The sequence below is a fragment of the Lynx rufus genome, unplaced genomic scaffold, assembly GCF_022079265.1.
Source record: "Lynx rufus isolate CCGP_SWC_20201006 ecotype Redwood Valley unplaced genomic scaffold, mLynRuf1.p SCAF_2, whole genome shotgun sequence".
Classification (NCBI taxonomy): domain Eukaryota; kingdom Metazoa; phylum Chordata; class Mammalia; order Carnivora; family Felidae; genus Lynx; species Lynx rufus.
The window spans coordinates 182,009,377-182,027,873 of NW_025814834.1; the positions used below are offsets into that span (position 1 = coordinate 182,009,377).

The window sequence follows — 18,497 nt, forward strand, 5'->3', positions numbered from 1 at the left end:
AGCCAGAATGATCTTTTAAAAACATAAATTGAATTATATAACTCTGCTGTTAAAACATAGTTTTTTGTTGCACTTTAAATAAAACTCACCGTGGTTCAAAAGGCATTGTATTATTTACCCACTGTTCACCTCTACAACCTTTAGCCTTCCTTACCCTCACTTTACATGATGCAGCCATAGAAACCTCCTTTTAATTCTTCTAATAGGCCCAAGCCCTCTATGTCTTTACCTGTCCCTTTAACTGCTTGGAATGCTTTATCCCCAAATCTTCATATGGGTACCTCTATTTCATCCTTCAAGTCTCAGTTTAAACATTACTTTCTCTAACAGGCCTCTGTATAAAACTAGGTTCCCATCCCAGCATTCTCCATCATAGTACCTTGAGCAAATGTTTGTGGAATGAATGAAGGAATGAATGAATAAAAGTATCCATTTATTTAATTATGCCATGTGTGGTTTGAGAGGGAAGATTCAGTGGAAAATCTATGGATGATAGCATAGCAAAAGGTAGTAGTTACCATCCAAATGGTAAGAGTATTTACAGTAATCCACCAAGTAAAAAAATGAAAGATGAAAAGGTAAAAATAACTTTCCTGTGTATGCATGTGTTTTGCTTGCATGTTAGCTCTGTAAAGGTCACACATCAATTTCAAAAGGGCTTACACATATTTTAAAGATTCAGAACATAAAGGTTTCTGTACAGATTGTAAACTTATGAGTAATTGCCTAATATAGTATTTTTGCAGACCATGCATTACAAACCATTAATGGGTTGTAAAGTGACATGAGTGGGTTATAGCCCACATTAAAAAACCAAATAGAATAGAAGATGTCAGAGTATTTTGCAAACAGTAAGGGTAAGTATTTTTATTTATTTAACAGATAGCTAATATGAGTCAACAGTAAATCCCAGTGTCCTTGTATACTTATAGTAAGATGGACCTTCTTGGAGTGGGATCAAGAATGAATTCTATGCTTGGGTAAGATCAGCCTCCCTATGTGTCTCTACTTTCATCTGTAGGATTAAGAGAGATTCCTAGACATCGCACTCCACCTTGCTTTCCAACACTTTCAGCCTGGACATTATTATTTGATTGTACCACAACTAATTTCATTACATCTCTTCCTGCTGTTTATGCTGGTCACTACAAGGAGTTTAAGATTCTCATATCATCCCTCACTAAAATTTCCATAGCTCCATCTGTCTCTAGCCTTTTCCTCTACAATGCCTGGGACCCTGTGTTATTCCCTGTGGAACTAATTTTATTATTAGCAAAATTCCTTCTGTTGTCAACCTCTTCCCTGCACACTCCCTCCACCATCTTCCTCTGACTGAAATCTGCCTTCCTGAGGACATTGTTTCTTTGTAGCCTTCTCCGTGTTCATTGCTTTTCCTTAGCAGCCATCATAACAGTGGACTAACTGGTAAAATATGTGTCCTTATTGCTCCTCACTTCCACTTCCGGACCTTTATCAGTCCTTCTCTAAAAATCTTCAGCTTTGAATTTGATGTCAAAAGATCATCACCTACTTATTGAGGTGTTTCCCCTCATTTCCTGATAATTTTTAGTTATTGGTCTAGAATTGCTCTCTGTCTTCTTTTTTTTTTAATGTCATGCAGTATGTATGTATTTTTTTTAATTTACATCCAAGTTAGTTAGCATGTAGTGCAATAATAAGAGTAGAATCCTGTGATTTATCCCCTACATATAACACCTAGTGCTCATCCCAACAAGTATCTTCCTTAATGCCCCTTACCCACTTAGCCCTTCCCCCCACCCACAACCCCTCCAGCAACCCTCAGTTCATTCTCTATATTTGAGTCTCTTATGTTTTGTCCCCCTCCTTGTTTTTATATTATTTTTCTTCCCTTCCCTTATGTTCATCTGTTTTGTATCTTAAATTCCACACGAGTGAAATTATATGATATTTGTCTTTCTCTGACTAATTTTGTTTAGCATAATGCACTCTACTTCCATCCACGTTGTTGCACATGGCAGGATTTCATTCTTTTTGATTGTCAAGTGATACGCCATTTTGTGTATATACATACACACACTCACACACACACACACACACAACACACAATGGGCTCTTTCCCACTTGTTCTCTTAGCCAACAATGGCCATTATTGATAGCGCTGCTATAAACATTGGGGTGGATGTGACCCTTCGAAACAGCACACCTGTATCCTTTGAATAAATACCTAGTAGTGCAGTTGTTGGGATGTAGGGTAGTTCTATTTTTAATTTTTTGAGGAACTTCATACCGTTTTCCACAGTGGCTATACCAGTTCGCATTCCCACTAGCAGTGCAAAAGAGATCTTCTTTCTCTACATCCTTGCCAACATCTGTCATTGCCTGCATTGTTAATTTTAGTCATTCTGACAGGTGTGAGGTGGTATCTTATTGTGGTTTTGATTTGTATTTCCCCCCCCCCTTTTTTTTAATTACATTTCCTTGATGATGAGTGGTGTTCGGCATTTTTTCATGTGTCTGATAGCCATCTGGATGTCTTCTTTGGAAAAGTGCCTATTCATGTCTTTTGCCCATTTCTTCACTAGATTATTTGTTTTTTGAGTATTGAGTTTGATAAATTCTTTATAGATTTTGGATACCAACCCTTTATCCGATATGTCATTTGGAAATATCTTCTCCCATTCTTTTGGTTGCCTTTTAGTTTTGCTGATTGTTTCCTTCATCATGCAGAAGCTTTTTATTTTTATGAGTTCCCAATAGTTTATTTTTGCTTTTATTTCCCTTGCTTCTGGAGATGTGTTGAGTAAGAAGTTGCTGCAGCCAAGGTCAAAGAGGTTTTTGCCTGCTTTCTCCTTGAGCATTTTGATGGCTTCCTGTCTTATGTTTAGGTCTTTCATCCATTTTGAGTTTGTTTTTGTGTGTGGTGTAAGAAAGTGGTCCAGGTTCATTCTTCTCGTTGCTGTCCAGTCTTCCCAGCATCATGTGCTGAAGAGACTGTCTTTATTCCATTGGATATTTGTTCCTGCTTGTCAAAGATTAGTTGGTCATACATTTGTGGGTCCATTTCTGGGTTCTCTATTCTGTTTGACTGGCCTAAGTGTCTGTTTTTGAGCCAGTACTATACTGTCTTGATGATTACAGCTTTGTAATACATCCGGAATTGTGATGCCTCCAGCTTTGGTTTTCTTTTTCAGGATTGTTTTGGCTCCTCAGGGTCTTTTCTGGTTCCATACAAATTTTAGGATTGTTTGTTCCAGCTCTGAAGAATGCTGGTGTTTTTTTGATAGGGATTGCATTGAATATGTGTATTGCTTTGGGTAGTATCGACATTTTAACAATATTTGTTCTTCCAATCCATAAGCATGGAATATTTTTTCATTTTTTTTGTGTCTTCTTCAATTTCTCTCATAAGCTTTCTACAGTTTTCAGTGTATAGATTTTTCACTTCTTTGGTTAGGTTTATTCCCAAATGTTTTATGGTTTTGGGTGCAATTGTACATGGGATTTTTCCCTTAATTTCTCTTTCTGTTGTTTCATTATTGGTGGATAGAAATGCAACCGATTTCTTTGCATTGATTTTATATCTTGCAACTTTGCTGATTTCATGGGTCAGTTCTGGCAAGTTTTTGGTGGAATCTTTTGGGTTTTCCACATAGAATATCATATGGTCTGTGAAGAGTGAAAGTGTGACACTCTCCTTGCCAATCTGGATGCCTTTTATTTCCTTTTGTTGTCTGATGCTGAGGCTAAGACTTCCAATAGTATGTTGAATAACAGTGGTGAGAGTGTACTTCCCTGTCATGTTCCTGACCTTAGAGAGAAAGCTCTCAGTTTTATCCCCATGGAGGATGAGATTAGCGTTGGGTCGTTCAAATATGGCTTTTATGATCTTGAGGTATGATCCTTGTATCCCTACTTTCTTGAGGGTTTTTATCAAGAAAGGATGCTGTATTTTGTCAAATGCTTTCTCTGCATCTAATGAAAGAATCATGTGGTTCTTATTCTTTTCTTTTGTTAAGGTGATGTGTCACATTGATTGATTTGCAGATATTGAACCAGCCCTGCATCCCAGGTATAAATGCCACTTGATCACAATGAATAATCCTTTTAATGTATTGTTGACTCCAGTTGGCTAGTATCTTGTTGAGGATTTTTGCATCTATGTTCATCAAGGAAATTAGTCCATTGTTCTCCTTTTTAATGGGGTCTTTGGTTTCTGAATCAAGGTGATGCTGGCCTTGTAGCATGAGTTTGGAAGTTTTCCTTCCATTTCTGTTTTTGGAACAGCTTCAAAAGAATAAGTGTTAACTCTTCTTTAAATGTTTGGTGGAATTCACCTGCAAAGCCATCTGGCCCTGGACTCTTGTTTTGGGGGAGGTTTTTTATTACTAATTAAATTTCTTTACTGGTTATGGATCTGTTCAAACTTTCTATTTCTTCCTGTTTCAGTTTAGGTAATTTATATGTTTCTAGGAATTTGTCCATTACTTACAGATTGCCCAATTTATTGGTATATAATTGATCATAATATTCTCTTATTGTTTGTATTTCTGCTGTGTTGGTTATGATTTCTCCTCTTTCATTCTTGATTTGATTTACTTGGGTCCTTTTTGATCAAACTGGCTAGGGATTTATAATTTTAATTCTTTCAAAGAACCAACTCCTGGTTTCATTGATCTTTTCTACTTTATTTATTTATTTATTTATTTATTTTTAATTAATTTTTTTTTTTCGGATAGCATTGATTTCTGCTCTGATCTTTATTATTTCCCATCTTCTGCTGGTTTTGAGTTCTTTTTGCTGTTCTTTTTTTCAGCTCTTTAAGGTTTAAGGTTAGGTTGTATATCTGAGACCTTTTTTCCTTCTTTAGGAAGGCCTGGATTACTATATACTTCCCTATTGTGACCACCTTTGCTACATGCCAGTGGTTTTGATCAGTCGTGTTATCATTTTCATTTGCTTCAATGTACTTTTTAAACTCCCCTTTAACTTCTTGGTTAACCTGTTCATTATTTAATAGAATGTTCTTTAATCTCCAAGTATTCATGGTCTTTCCAAATTTTTTCCTGTAGTTGATTTCAAGTTTCATAGTGTTGTGGTCTGAAAATATGCATGGTATGATCTTGATTTTTTTGTACTTGTTGAGGGCTGATTTGTGTCCCAGTATATGATCTATTCTGGAGAATGTTCCATGTGTACTTGAGAAGAATGCATATTCCACTGCTTTAGAATGAAATGTTCTGAATATCTGTTAAGTCCATCTGGTCCAAGATGTCATTCAAAGCCATTGTTTCCTTGTTGATTTTCTGCCTAGATGATCTGTCCATTGTTGTAAGTGGAGTGTTGAATTCCCCTACTATAATAGCATTATTATCAATGAGTTTCTTCATGTTTGTGATTAATTGGTTTATATATTTGGGTGTTTCACATTGGGGCATAACTGTTTACAATTGTTAGGTCTTGATGGATAGACCCCTTAATTATGATATAATGCCCTTCTTCATCTCTTGTTACATTCTTTAAAAAAAATTTTTTTTAACGTTTATTTATTTTTGAGAGAGAGAGAGAGAGAGAGAGAACGAACACGAGCAGGAGAGGGCCAGAGAAAGATGGAGACGCAGAATCTGAAGCACCTCCAGGCTCTGAGCTGTCAGTACAGAGCCCAACTGGGGCTTGAACCCACAAGCTGTGAGATCATGACCTGAGCCAAAGTTGGACACTTAACTGACTGAGCTACCCAGGTGCCCCTACATTCTTTATTTTAAAATCTACATTGTCTGATATAAGTGTGGCTACTCTGGCTTTCTTTTGGTGACCATTAGCATGATAGATGGTTCTCCATCCCCTTACTTTCAATATGAAGATGTCCTTAGAGATAAAATGGGTCTTGTAAACAGCATATAGAAGGATCTTTTTTTTCTTATCCATGCGATACCCTGTGTCTTTTGATTGGAGCCTTTAGCCCATTGACATTAGAGTGAGTACTGAAAGATATGAATTTATTGCCATTTTGTTGCCTGTAGAATTGAAGTTTCTGATGGTGTTCTCTGGTCCTTTGTTGTCTTTGTTGCCTTTGGTCTATTTTTGTTTTTGTTTTTTGTTTTGTTTTGTTTTTTCATCTTTTCTCCCCTCAAAGAGTCCCCCTTAAATTTCTTGCAGGACTGGTTTAGTGGTCATGAATTCCTTTAGTTTTTGTTTGGGAAACTCGTTATCTCTCCTTTTATTTTGAATGGCAGCCTTGCTGGGTAACGAATTCTTGGCTGCATATTTTTATGGTTAATCACACTTAATATATCCTGCCACTCCTTTCTGGCCTGCCAAGTTTCTGTGTATAGGTCTGCTGTGAACCTGATCTCTCTTCCCTTATAGGTTAAGGATTTTTTTTCCCTTGCTACTTTCATATTTCTTTCCTTGTCTGTGTATTTTGTGCATTTGACTATGATATGCCTTGTTGATGGTCGTTTTTTGTTGAATCTAATGGGAGTTCTCTGTACTTGTTGGATTTTGATGTCTGTGTCTTTTCCACAGTTTAGGAAAGTTTTCTGCTATGATTTGCTCACATAAACCTCCCACCCCTTCTGTCTTTCTCTTCATCTTCTGGGACTCCTTTGTTTCAGATGCCTTTCTTTTTTAATGAGTCACTGAGTTCTCTATGTCTTGTATCGTGCTTTTTTGCCTACTTTCCCTCTTTTTCCTGCATCATTATTCTCCATAATTTTGTCTTCTATATCACTGATTCGCTGCTCTGATTCATCCACCCTTGCTGCTGTGGCATCCATTTGAGATTGCATGTCAGATATAGCTTTTTTAATTTTTTCCTGACTAGATTTTACTTCTTTTATCTCTGCAGAAAGGGATTCTATGCTTTTTTCAACCCCAGCTAATATTCTTATTATCATGATTCTAAATTTTAGTTCAGACATCTTGCTTATATCTGTGTTGATTAAGTCCCTGGCTATCCTTTCTTTCTGTACTTTCTTTTGAGGTGAATTCCTTCATTTTGTCATTTTGGAGGAAGGAAAAGTATTAGTGAAATAAAAAAATAAAAGTTTCAAAATTAAAACCAACAGAAAAAAATCAAATAAAGGGAGCTAGATGCTAGGTGTGCTCTGGTCTGGTTTTTGAAAGAAGCTGATAGAATAGAGAAAAAAGGGGAAGAAAAGAAAAAAAAAGGTGAAACATTTAAAATAAAAAATTATACAATAAAATAGAATAGAATGAAATGAAGAAAGTAAAATAGAATAAAAAAATTTACAAGAGAATATAGTAAAAAAATTTTGTAAAAATGGGAAATAAAAATAAATTCTTTCTGTATCCAAGAATAAGAGAAAAAGAAAAGGGGGAAAAAAAACACCAAATAGATGGACCAGGAAACAGGAGAAAATCTGAATGAAATTACATCCGGTTTCCCCTAGAAGTCTAAATGTGAAGCACTTTATAGTCCTTACACTAAGCAGAGAGAGAGACTTGTGTTGGTCTTCTAGGGCCTGAGCTTGGTTGGCGCAGTTGGTTGGAGCCTGGTGCAAGGGCTCTCTTCTCCACTAATTGGTACTGTTTAGCTTACTGGGGTGGATTGGTTGGCAGGCATGCATGTCTATGCGAATGCATGGGAGAGGTGAAAATGGGGTCACCCAGCTTCCCAGTCTCTGGCTCTGGAACTCTGTGCTCTCACAGACCAGCAGTCAAGCACCCCACCTTTGTCTTTGGCTTCTATCCACTCCCTACTTCTACACTGTCTGTGTCCATGCTGTCAGCCTGTCAGGCGGAAGCTCCCTCCTGAATTATATCTCATATGGGGCTGTGTTTCCAAATCCCTCACTTTTGAGAAACCTGTGGTTTGGACCCCCTCTGACCCTATGGGGGAGGGTCTCGCTGGGCAATGGCCAGGTGCCCGCTTGCCCCTTGGGAACATGCATGCGGCTATGCTGTTGCAGAAGTTCAGAGATTGTAGACAGGTGCCTGCCTGCCGCAGAAAAAGTTTGGGTAATTGCATAGCAGCAGAGGTTCAGGGCTTATGGCAGAACACAACATACAGCCAGTGCCAGGTTTCATCACACCATGGTGTCTTTGTTCCAATATGAGTGAATGTGGCTGTTCTCCAGGGTCTGTTGGGACCTTTGCCTGTGGGGAGACTGTGCAGCCTCTACCAAATGCTCTCGTAGGAGGAGAACCACTTCTCCTCCTATGGCCCCCAGACCTCTCAGACCTCGTGTTCCAGGGGATTCACCTTTCTCTATCCTAATTCTTGGTAATTTAAATATCTTTGTAAATGGTTCTTCCAGTACCTCGGACTCTTAGTTTCTTGAATTTCTTTCCTACAGAGGTCTTTTTTTCTCCAGCCTGTATCAGCTATATCTCCCATTCTCCTATCATTTAATTATAATTCTCAAATCTTAATTTGAGGCTTTGATTTTCTGCTTACCATATCTCATCTTTCTAGCTCATTTCCTTTGGTGTCCTAACTCCAGCAGTCCTTCAATACTACTTAGGCCTCTAATCCATTGTTTCTACCATCTGCTCAAGATGATTACCTCTTTCATGTTTTTTCTTCCTTCCTTACAGTGGGTTAAATCCCACGGTTAATCATTATAATCACTTTCTTGTGTATAATCCCAACTCTTCCTTTAAAGATCCTGCATGACAAAAATCCTTACTTTTGATAAATCCAACTCCATCTATTCTGTGCCTTTACAGCTAAAAGTGGCTGCAGACAAATAAAATCATGGTGTTGGTGTACCTTTAAATTCATGACCATGGTCTTTAGAGAGCCCCTTAATGTTGCTAGGCAGTTACAGTATATTTACCTGGTTTATCTACACTCCTAAATGGTTATTTTGTACTTGTCCTCTCCTCAGGCCTTTAAAGCACCTTTCCCTTATTCTCACTCTCAACTGATGCCTTTCTTTCCTGTTTTGTTTCACTGACAAAATAAAGGCAATATAAACAAAATTCTACAAATTCCCAGCTTGGTCTCTGTTTACTTACCTGCATTTTACAAAAGTATTCTCCTTTTGTTACTCTCGATGGCTTGTCCAGTCTCCTATCGAAGACCAAGCCTCCATGTTTGCTTTGGATTGCATTCTTTATCCCCTCTGGCCTATTCAGGGATTTGACCTAATACTTCCCTGTGTTTCCTGCATCATTGGTATTTTTCTCTAATAGACCATTACCTCTAGTAGAGCATAACCACAAACATAATGTTATGTCTTCTATTTTTCTTCCCCTTCTAATAATCACTGCATTCCTCTAGTCCCCTTGATAACAAAACTTTCCCCAGAGAGTTGTTTATATTTCTTGTCTCTAATTTATTTATCCCCATTTCTCCTTAGCCCAATCTAAGCAAAGAATTGCTAGTGCTTCTGTCAAAGTCACCAGTGAAGTGACCACGTGACTAAATTCAGTGGTAATCTTGTCCAGTGTAATGACTTTTAAGTGCATCTATATGCACAGTTTTATATCTTTAGTTTATATTTCCACTCCAGACCTGTTCTCGGCTTTCCAGATTGATATATCCACTTGCTTATCTTCTCCATTTAAATGCTTGATACACATTTCAAACTTACCTGCCCAAAATGGAAGTCTTCATCTTCAGTCTTGCCTTTGAATTGATACCAACTTCATCTTTCCAGTTACTCAGTCTAAAATCTTTAGGATCATTACTGACTCCTTTCTGTCAGAAACTGTATCCAATATGTCGGGAAATCTCTTTGATACTATTTTCAAAATATATCTAGAATCCAGCTATTTTACATCACTTCTATCACACTGGTATAAACCATTATCATCCTTATCTTAGTATATTCCATTAGTCTCTTCTGTGCTTCTGTCCTCCTCTGCCAACCCCTTCCCAGGTGTTTTCAACACAGCTAACAAATTTATGTATGTATGTATTATTTAAATGATTCATTTTAACGTGAATCATTTAAGTAATCTTGTCACTTCAGTAGTTTCCTATTTCATTCAGAGTAAAAGTCAAAGCCCTTACATTAGCCTAAATACCTCAACATATTTCCTGTCCTTACCATCACTGTTCTTTCTGTGACCCATCTCAGTCAGTGCTCATTTGACTTCAGTTACATCAGACTCCTTGTTGTTCATTAAGTATTTCATGCTGGTTGTTTTCTTTGCCTGAAATATTCTTTTTCTGTATATTCTCATGGTTTACTCCCTACCCCTTTAAGTCTTTGCTCAAAAGCCGTATTCCCCACGTGAGAACCACCCTCACCACCCAGTGTAAAATTACATAATTCACACCCCCATATTCTTCATCCTCCCTTCCCTGATTTATGTTTATTCCAAAGAATTATCAAGTTTTAATATTCAACTATATAGGTTGCTAACTTTATTTGTTCCTACTAAACTGTAAACCTCTATACCATCAGGGGATTTAGACTGTTCTGTTCACCACTATACCCTCAGTGTTTACAATTGTCCTGTCACAGAGTAGGTAGCTCAGTAAGTATCTGTTTAATAAATATGTATGCCCTGGGTTATGATGTAAAGATGTAAAATGTGTTTCTTAATATGTTTTTCTGTCAAAAAAAAAAAGTTTGAAGTATGTTAGTAAGTTTTTACCATCAAGTTAGGAGTGCAAAATGTATGTAGGGTTTTTATGGCAAAAAATTGTACTAAAGTTTTGTGTGGCTTTCAAGATATAGTTCAGATGTATCACAAGAGTAGTTTATTCACCCTAGATGGAATATTTTAACAAAAAAATTCTCTGGAGTAAGAGTTAAGGTACCCAGGTAACACTTACTAGAGCCCTTACCCAAGTCAGTTTACTTCTTGGGCTGCAGTTCCTTATCTTTAAAGTCTTTGGGTTGAGGTGCTTGCTTATAATCTTTTCTAGGTCTTGTGATCTCTGAAAACCTACAGTATGCTAATTTTTGTTATAATGATCCTTGAAGAAGTGCGTATTAGTTTCAAGGATATACTTCTTTAATGAAGAAATTAATGATTCTCAGCTGTGTTCTTATCTAGTTATATTTCATCATGAGCTAAAGAATTTGCGTTTTATCTTTAATGTTCATACTTATATGCTCACTTGTATATGGGAGAAACAAATTATTTGGATTCAGTCGTTCTGCATTATCATATTTAGGAAATTATCAAAAGATGAAAAGGTAAGCTATAATATTGAAAAATTTTCAAGAACTTTAGGGAAAAAATGAATAATGTACAATCAACAGTCATTTTTTTTGTTTTGTTTTTAATTTTTCTTTTCCAGACGGTCTTAAAATCGCTACATTTGCCAAAAAACAACAGTCTTTATGTCCTTACACCAGACTTGCCACCACCTTCATCTTCTAGTCATGCTGGGTAAGGTGTTTACTTTTCCTGGGAGTCTGAAATGGAAAGCTTGATTGTTACATTGCTTTAAGCTGTATGTAAATATCAAAATGAAATCGAATCAAAATCTTGTTGAAGCATAAACTTACCACCAACTATTAACTATATAAAATTTCAAACTATTTTGTTCTGGATGGTTTGTTTGATTTTAGTGGTGGAGTTTTTTTCCAAAGAAAATCTTTAGCAAAACTCCATTATGGAAAAATAGTCAAAAATGGTACTGCTCTGGGGTGTCTGGGTGGCTCACTTGGTTAAACGTCTGACTCAATTTGGCTGAGGTCATGATCTCAGAGTCCTGAGATTGAGCCCCATGTCAGGCTCTGTGCTGAGCACTGAACCTCATTAACATTTTCACTCTCTGACCCTCCCCAGCTTGTTCCATCTCCTTCTCTAAAATTAAAAAAAAAAAAGTGCTGCTCTGTTTGAAGGGGAGGGACTAGTATTAGAAGGAAGAGATTGAGTAAATGGAACTCTAGCTTTCCCCATGGCTAAAGAAGGCATACTTTTGAGGGAAGTTCATCAGGTCCTGCAGAATAGGGTTTGAAAAGCACTGATACATTTTTGTTAAGCTTTTCTATTTGAAATAAAGAATCTTATCCTTTTTTCATTATTCTTGAAACTCAAGACATTTATAGAATGATTAAAATATTTTAATATTAAATTATATATTACATTGTTAATGCTAGATAAAGCAAACTGATCCAAAGTAAGTGATTATGCCAGTAATAGAGTAATAATGTTTGTGAGTACAGTATCACTCCAGAACTACATTTGTTTTTAGATTTTCACAATTTTTATACATGTTTCTTTCTTTCTTAATACAATTTGGTGATTTTGTGTGGTAGAGACCTGTGTGCTTAAACTATGAATATTGTCAACCTTTTCCCCTCCCACCTATGAAATATCTTTATTATTATGTATTAGAAGGAAAAAATTACTCTTTTTCTCTCATACACTACTCACAGAATACTTCTGGCTATGAAATGTGTGTTCTTTCCCTTCCACACCAGGCAATTTTTCAATACCAGTTCTACAATTTTAATTTAATTCTGATATTATCTACCTGAAGACAGCATAAAATCCCATAGGTTCAGGGCTTAGTCCTCTAAAATTGTCCCCACATTAGACACAAGTTCAATATTTGGAAATATTCCTTCCTTTTCTATTTTTTGGAATAGTTTGAGAACAATAGGTAATAATTCTTCTTTAAATATTTGGTAGGCTTCACCTATGAAGCCATCGGGTCCTGGACTTTTGTTTTTGGGAGTGTTTTGATTACTGATTCAATTTCTTTGCTGGTAATTGGTCTGTTCAAACATTCTATTCATGTTTCAGTTTGGGTAGGTTATGTTTCTAGAAACTTACCTATTTCTTCTGGGTTGTCCAATTTGTTGGCACATAGTCTTTCATAATATTCTCTTATAATTGTGCTCCTGTGGTGTTTGTTGTTACTTCTCCTCTTTCCTTTGTGATTTTATTTGGGTCCCTTTTTTTTTTTTTTTTCTTGATAAATCTGGCTAGAGGATTATCAATTTTACTGATTTTTTTTTTTCAAAGAACCAGATCCTGGTTTCATTGATATGTTCTATTGTTTTTTAAGTTTCTTTATCATTTATTTATTCTCTAATCTTTATTATTCCCTTCCTTTGACTGGTTTTAGGTTTTGTTTGTTCTTTTTGTAGCTTTAGGTATAAGGTTAGGTTGTTTATTTGACATTTTCTTGCTTTTGAGGTAAGCCTGTTTTGCTGTAAACTTCCCTCTTAGAACCATTTTTGCTGCATCCCAAATGTTTTGAACCATTGTATTTTCATTTTCATTTGTTTCCATGTACCTTTTAATTTCTTCTTTTATTTCTTTGTTGATCCATTCATTGTTTCATAGCATGTTATGTAATCTCTATGTATTTCTGCGCTTTCCAGACTTTTTTTTTCATGTGATTGGTTTCTAGTTTCATAGCTTTCTGGTCAGAAAACATGCATGGTATGACTTTGATCATTGTAAATTTGACAAGACCTGTTTTGTGGATCTCTTCTGGAGAATGTTCCATGGGAACTTGAGAAGAATATGTATTCTGCTATTTTAGGATAAGATGTTCTGAATATATCTGGTAAATCTCTCTGGTCTTTTGTGTCATTCAAAGCCATTGTTTCTTTGTTGATATTCTGTTTAGATTATCTATCCATTGATGTAAGTGGGGTGTTAAAGTCTCTTCCTAGTATTGTATTTTCCTTGATTAGTTCCTTTATGTTTGTTAGTAAACAAACATAGTAAACACACATTTCATAGCCAGAAGTATTCTGTGAGTAGTGTATGAGAGAAAAAGAGTAATTTTTTCCTTCTAATACATAATAATAGGTCTATCTAGTAACTATTTTAGGTCTATCTAGTAACTATTTGGGTCTATCCATTATGGGTGTATAAAATTTATAATTGTTATATTTTGTTGGATTGTCCTTTTTATTATATATATAGTCTCTTCCTTTGTCTTTTGTTATAGTCTTTGTTTTAAACTTTATTTTGTCTGATAAAAGTATTACTAATATGGCTTTCTTTTGACAATTTGCATGATAAATATTTCTCCATCACCTCACTTTCAATGTGCTGGTGTCTTTAGGTTGGATTATTTTGTCCATCTATGTATTGTTATTTTATTATTTGTTTTGTGTTTGTTTCTGAAGATTTTCTCAGATCCTTTCCTGTCTTTCTATCTTTCATGGTTTGCTGGTTTTCTTTAGTGATATATTTGTATTTCTTTCTCTTTATTCTTTGCATATGTATTAGTAGTTTTTGATTTGTGGTTACCATTAGGTTTGTATATGACACCTTCTGCATATAGCAGTCTATATTAAGTTGATGGCCTTTCAAGTTTGAACCAATTGTTTATTCCTCTTCTCCCAGGTTTGAGAAATATGATGTCATGTATTACATCTTTTTACATTGTGACTTCCTTGGCTGGTTGTTACAGATATATTTATTTTTGCTATTTTTGTGTTTCCTACCTTTATCATGTCACTTTTGCCTCTCCACTCAAAGAGTCTCTCAATATTTCTTGCAGGGCTGGTTTAGTGGTCATGAACTTCTTTAGTTTTTGTTTGTTTGGGAAACTCTTTATCTGTCCTTTTATTTTGAATGATAGCCTTCCTGGATAGAGTCTCCTTGGCTGCACATTTTTCCCATTTAGCATTAGAACTTATCATGCCATTCCTTTCTGGTTTAGAAAGTTTCAGCTGAAGTATCCCCTGCCAGCCCTTTTGGTTTTCCCATATAAATGACTGTCTTCTTTTTCTTGCTGCTTTTAATTTTTTTTCTTTATCGTTGTATTTGGCATTTTAATTATAATATGTGTTGTTGTGAATCTGCTTTTGTTGATTTTGATGGGGTTCTTTGTGCCTATCCTGGCTCTGAATATCTGTTTCCTTCCTCAGCTTTGGGAAGTTTTCAGCTATTATTTCTTCAAATAAATTCTCTTACCCCCTTTCCTTCTTTTTCTTCTGGGACTCCTATAATGCTAATGTTACTATGTTTGATGGAGTCACTGAATTCCGTCAGTCTTCTCATTTTGAATAATTCTTTTTTCTCTCTTTTGTTCAGCTTGATTATTTTCCATTACTCTGTCTTCTAGGTCATTAATTCATTCCTTTGCTTCTTCCAGCCTGCTGTTCATTCCATCAAGTATGTTTATTTCATTTATCAAGCTCTTTATCTTTGCTGTTATTCCTTATCTCTGTGTTAAGGGTCTCATTCATGCCTTCTACTCTTTTCTCAAGTGCAGTGAGTAATTCTCATGATCATTACTTAAATTTTCTATCAGGCATGTTACTTATATCTGTTTCACCTAGAACTCTGGTTATGGCCTTGTCCTGTTCTTTCATTTTTGATAAGTTTTTCTATCTTTTCATTCTGTCTTAATTTCTCTCCCTATTTCTGTGTGGTAGGTCAGCTATGTATCCTGTTCTTGAGTATAATAGCATTCTGAAGAAGAGATCCTATAGTGCCCTGTTGTGTATTATTCCTTCTCCCCCAGGGTCTGGTGATTCCAGGAGTGTCTACAGTGTGTTTTATGTGCACTCTGTTGTTTTGTTCTGGCTGCTTTATCCCCAGGTCAGTCATCTGTAGAGGTTCTCTTTGCCTGTTGTGGGCAGTGTTTGGCCCTTTGCCTGAATGTGACACCTTTTAACTAGGTGTGCTCTGGTGTATTTTTGAAATGAGACCTGTTGCTACCACTGTGGAACTTGAAGCTCCACAAAACTCCCGTGTTTGGAGATAAGGTGTGAGCACAGGTTTGGGCTGATCTTTTGGAGCCAGAGGCTGTCACACTGAACTCTTATACAAGCATGACTGGGAAGGGTGGTTCTTTTGGAGCATGGGGGTGGGGCTTGGTGTAAGCAAGTTAGGTCATGAGTGTCCGTGCTGCATTGGTCCCTGCAGGTGGTCCGTGACCCTGCTCATGCTGAGGGGAAGTGAGTGAAATGGTGTTGGTCTGTTCCTTTGTTCCTATAGTGGTGTCTCTGTGAATGCTGCCTCTCTGGGATGTGCTCTGAAATGAGCAAATAGCCTGCCTACTGTGTGCCCCAGGTGGTCTTCAGATCACTGTTTCCATTCTATGTGTCCCTGGATTATTTGACTGCCTTCTCTCCAAGAGCATTACAATGCCCTTTGGGCTCTATTCCCCCAAGCTGGATGACCTTTAAAACTTCAGGCTTGGGTTGCCTGGGTGGCTCAGTCAGTTAAGCATCCAACTCAATCTTAGCTCATGTCTTGATCTCACGGTTGTGAGTTCAAGCTCCGTGTTGGGCTTCATGCTGGGCATGAAGCCTACTTAAACAAACAAACAAACAAACAAACAAAACTTCCAGGCCTTAAGATCTACTAATTGTAGGAAATCTGGCCCTTTTTGCTTTCCTAGCCAATTGCTATGGGAATTCGTTTTCCCCATGTGCTCCCCTTTGTGCTGGTCTGTCTCTCACCTTTATCCGAGACCAGGGATCCCTTCTCACCACGGCAGCCACAAATCCAGTTTTCTCCCAAACCGTGTCTCCACATGTCTTACCTTCTTTGATTGGCCTCTTCTCTGCCTTTCATTGTGAAGTCTGTTCTGCCAGTCTTTAGGTGGATTTCTAGGGTATTTAGGATGATTTGATAATTATCTAGCTGTATTCCTGGGACAAGGCAAACTTCAGGTTCTCATACTCTGCTGCCATCTTCCAACTTGGCTTTATGGATTTTTACCAAGTTATACTGATGCTGTTTCCTTTGTTGGAACAGTAAGACAGAAGAATTCAAAGCCAAACAGAAGATACAGAAGCACAAACTATCTGGGGGGAGGAAGGACATGTAGAGGCTCCTTGTAATGAAAAATCATATCAATGCATATTTTATTAAAGTCTAACTAAAATCCAAGTTGTTTTTCTCTTAGTGTGTTAATCTAATGTATCTTTCAGTAAAACTAGAGATTATTTTCCCCTTTTTTTGGTGATGTATATCTGAATTTTGATTTCATGGGAGACCATTAAAAAAATTCATTTAGAACCTTAAAAGCTAATGGTTATAATTATTTTTAACTTGTGATTTTAATTTTTTATTCTACCAAATAAAAATAAGTTTTCAGGGGCACCTGGGTGGCCCAGTTGGTTGAGTGTCCAGCTTCGGCTCTGTTGAAGATCTCATGGTTCATGAGTTTGAGTCTCACATGGAGCTCACTGCTGTCAGCATGGAGCCTGCTTCCAATCTTTTGTTTCCCTCTCTCTCTGCCCCTCTCCTGCTCATGCTTTCTCTCTGTCTCAAAAATAAATAAAACATTAAAAATATGTTTTCAACATTGTAACTATATAGTAGACTCTAAAAACAAATTTCCTATTGAGTTATATAACATATCATATTATCTAATCTGGTAGATAAAGTTTGTAATTTGTTACCTAATTTATAATCTAAACAGGATAAAATAAGGGGTAATTCTGATTCTTAATGTTATTTGAGAATTGGCAAGTGAATAGAAGAACTCTGGAATTGGTTGTTGTAAATAGGAGAATTTATATATATATATATATATATATATATATATATATATATATATATATATATATATAATGTCCCCATTCCTTTCTTCATCTCAGATTTGGGAATTTTGAAAAAAAAATAGTTTATTTTATTTAGGTGGTTCATTTGATGTTTAATTGGTTTTATTATTATTTTTTTCTCTGAGATGAGTCAATGTATATTAGAAGATGGAGAAGAGTTGGATAGTAACCTGCTTGTTAATTGCAGTGGAGGACTATGATGAGGTCCTGCTGCTAGATTTTACCATTGAAGTTCCAGTGAAATGGCAAACTTTAGGTTCATTCTTTATAAAGTATCAGTCTTCTATAATCAGACCAGGCAATATGGTATTATAGTGTCACTCCTAGACAAAGTTTATTATAACCAAGTCAGGAAAGTATTATGATTGTAATCTATTTCTCCAGACAAAGGACACTAAGGTATAATGAGAAAAATCCTAGATTACTCTCCCAGTTTAGCTGCGGCCCTAGATTTTTCATTTATAAAATGGGAAGCATTGTTTTTAGTTATCAGTGTGGTTGTAAAAATTCATTAAGCAGGAGTGGTACATTATATGTAAATGCATAAATTACAAAGCACAGTAAATAAAATGATTTATTTATGCTGATAAATACCATTAGTAATTAGTAATTACCATTAGTAATTTATTAAATATTAAAATAACCCTGTTAGTATGCAGCGTGATTTTGATTCATCTATTTTATAAATGAGGAAATTGAGGTATTTAGAAGACTTTTGGATTGTTCAAGGTCAATAGTAAATACTTCTCACTCTGAAGTCTCTGTGACTCTCCATCTAATATGGCTTTCGGATTCTTGACACAAATGTATAAGACTTTAAAGATGTCTTCTCTTGGGGTACCTGGATGGCTCAGTCAGTTAAACATCCAACTCTGAAGTTTGACTCAGGTCATGATCTCATGGTCGGTCGTGAGATTGAGCCCTGCGTCGGACTCTGTGCTGAGTGTGGGGCCTGCTTGGGATTCTCTCTATCCCCCTCTTTTTCTCCCTGTCCCTCACTTGTGCTTGTACTCTCTCTCAAAATAAATAAATATTAAAAAAGTAAATACGCCTTTTCTTTTGGAGGCAGTTGTTTAGATTGAGATTTTTTTT

General features: G+C 36.3%; 1 protein-coding gene across 3 annotated transcripts in view; it reads left to right on the forward strand.

The window, feature by feature from the left end:
- The window catches only part of FAF1 (Fas associated factor 1), a 520,107-nt gene that overhangs the window by 212,175 nt on the left and 289,435 nt on the right, over window positions 1–18,497 (forward strand). For all 3 annotated transcript variants that reach the window (XM_047085885.1, XM_047085886.1, XM_047085887.1), the window contains one exon: window positions 11,207–11,298. In XM_047085885.1, coding sequence (XP_046941841.1) covers window positions 11,207–11,298 — 92 coding nt within the window. The remainder of the gene's footprint in view (window positions 1–11,206; window positions 11,299–18,497) is intronic.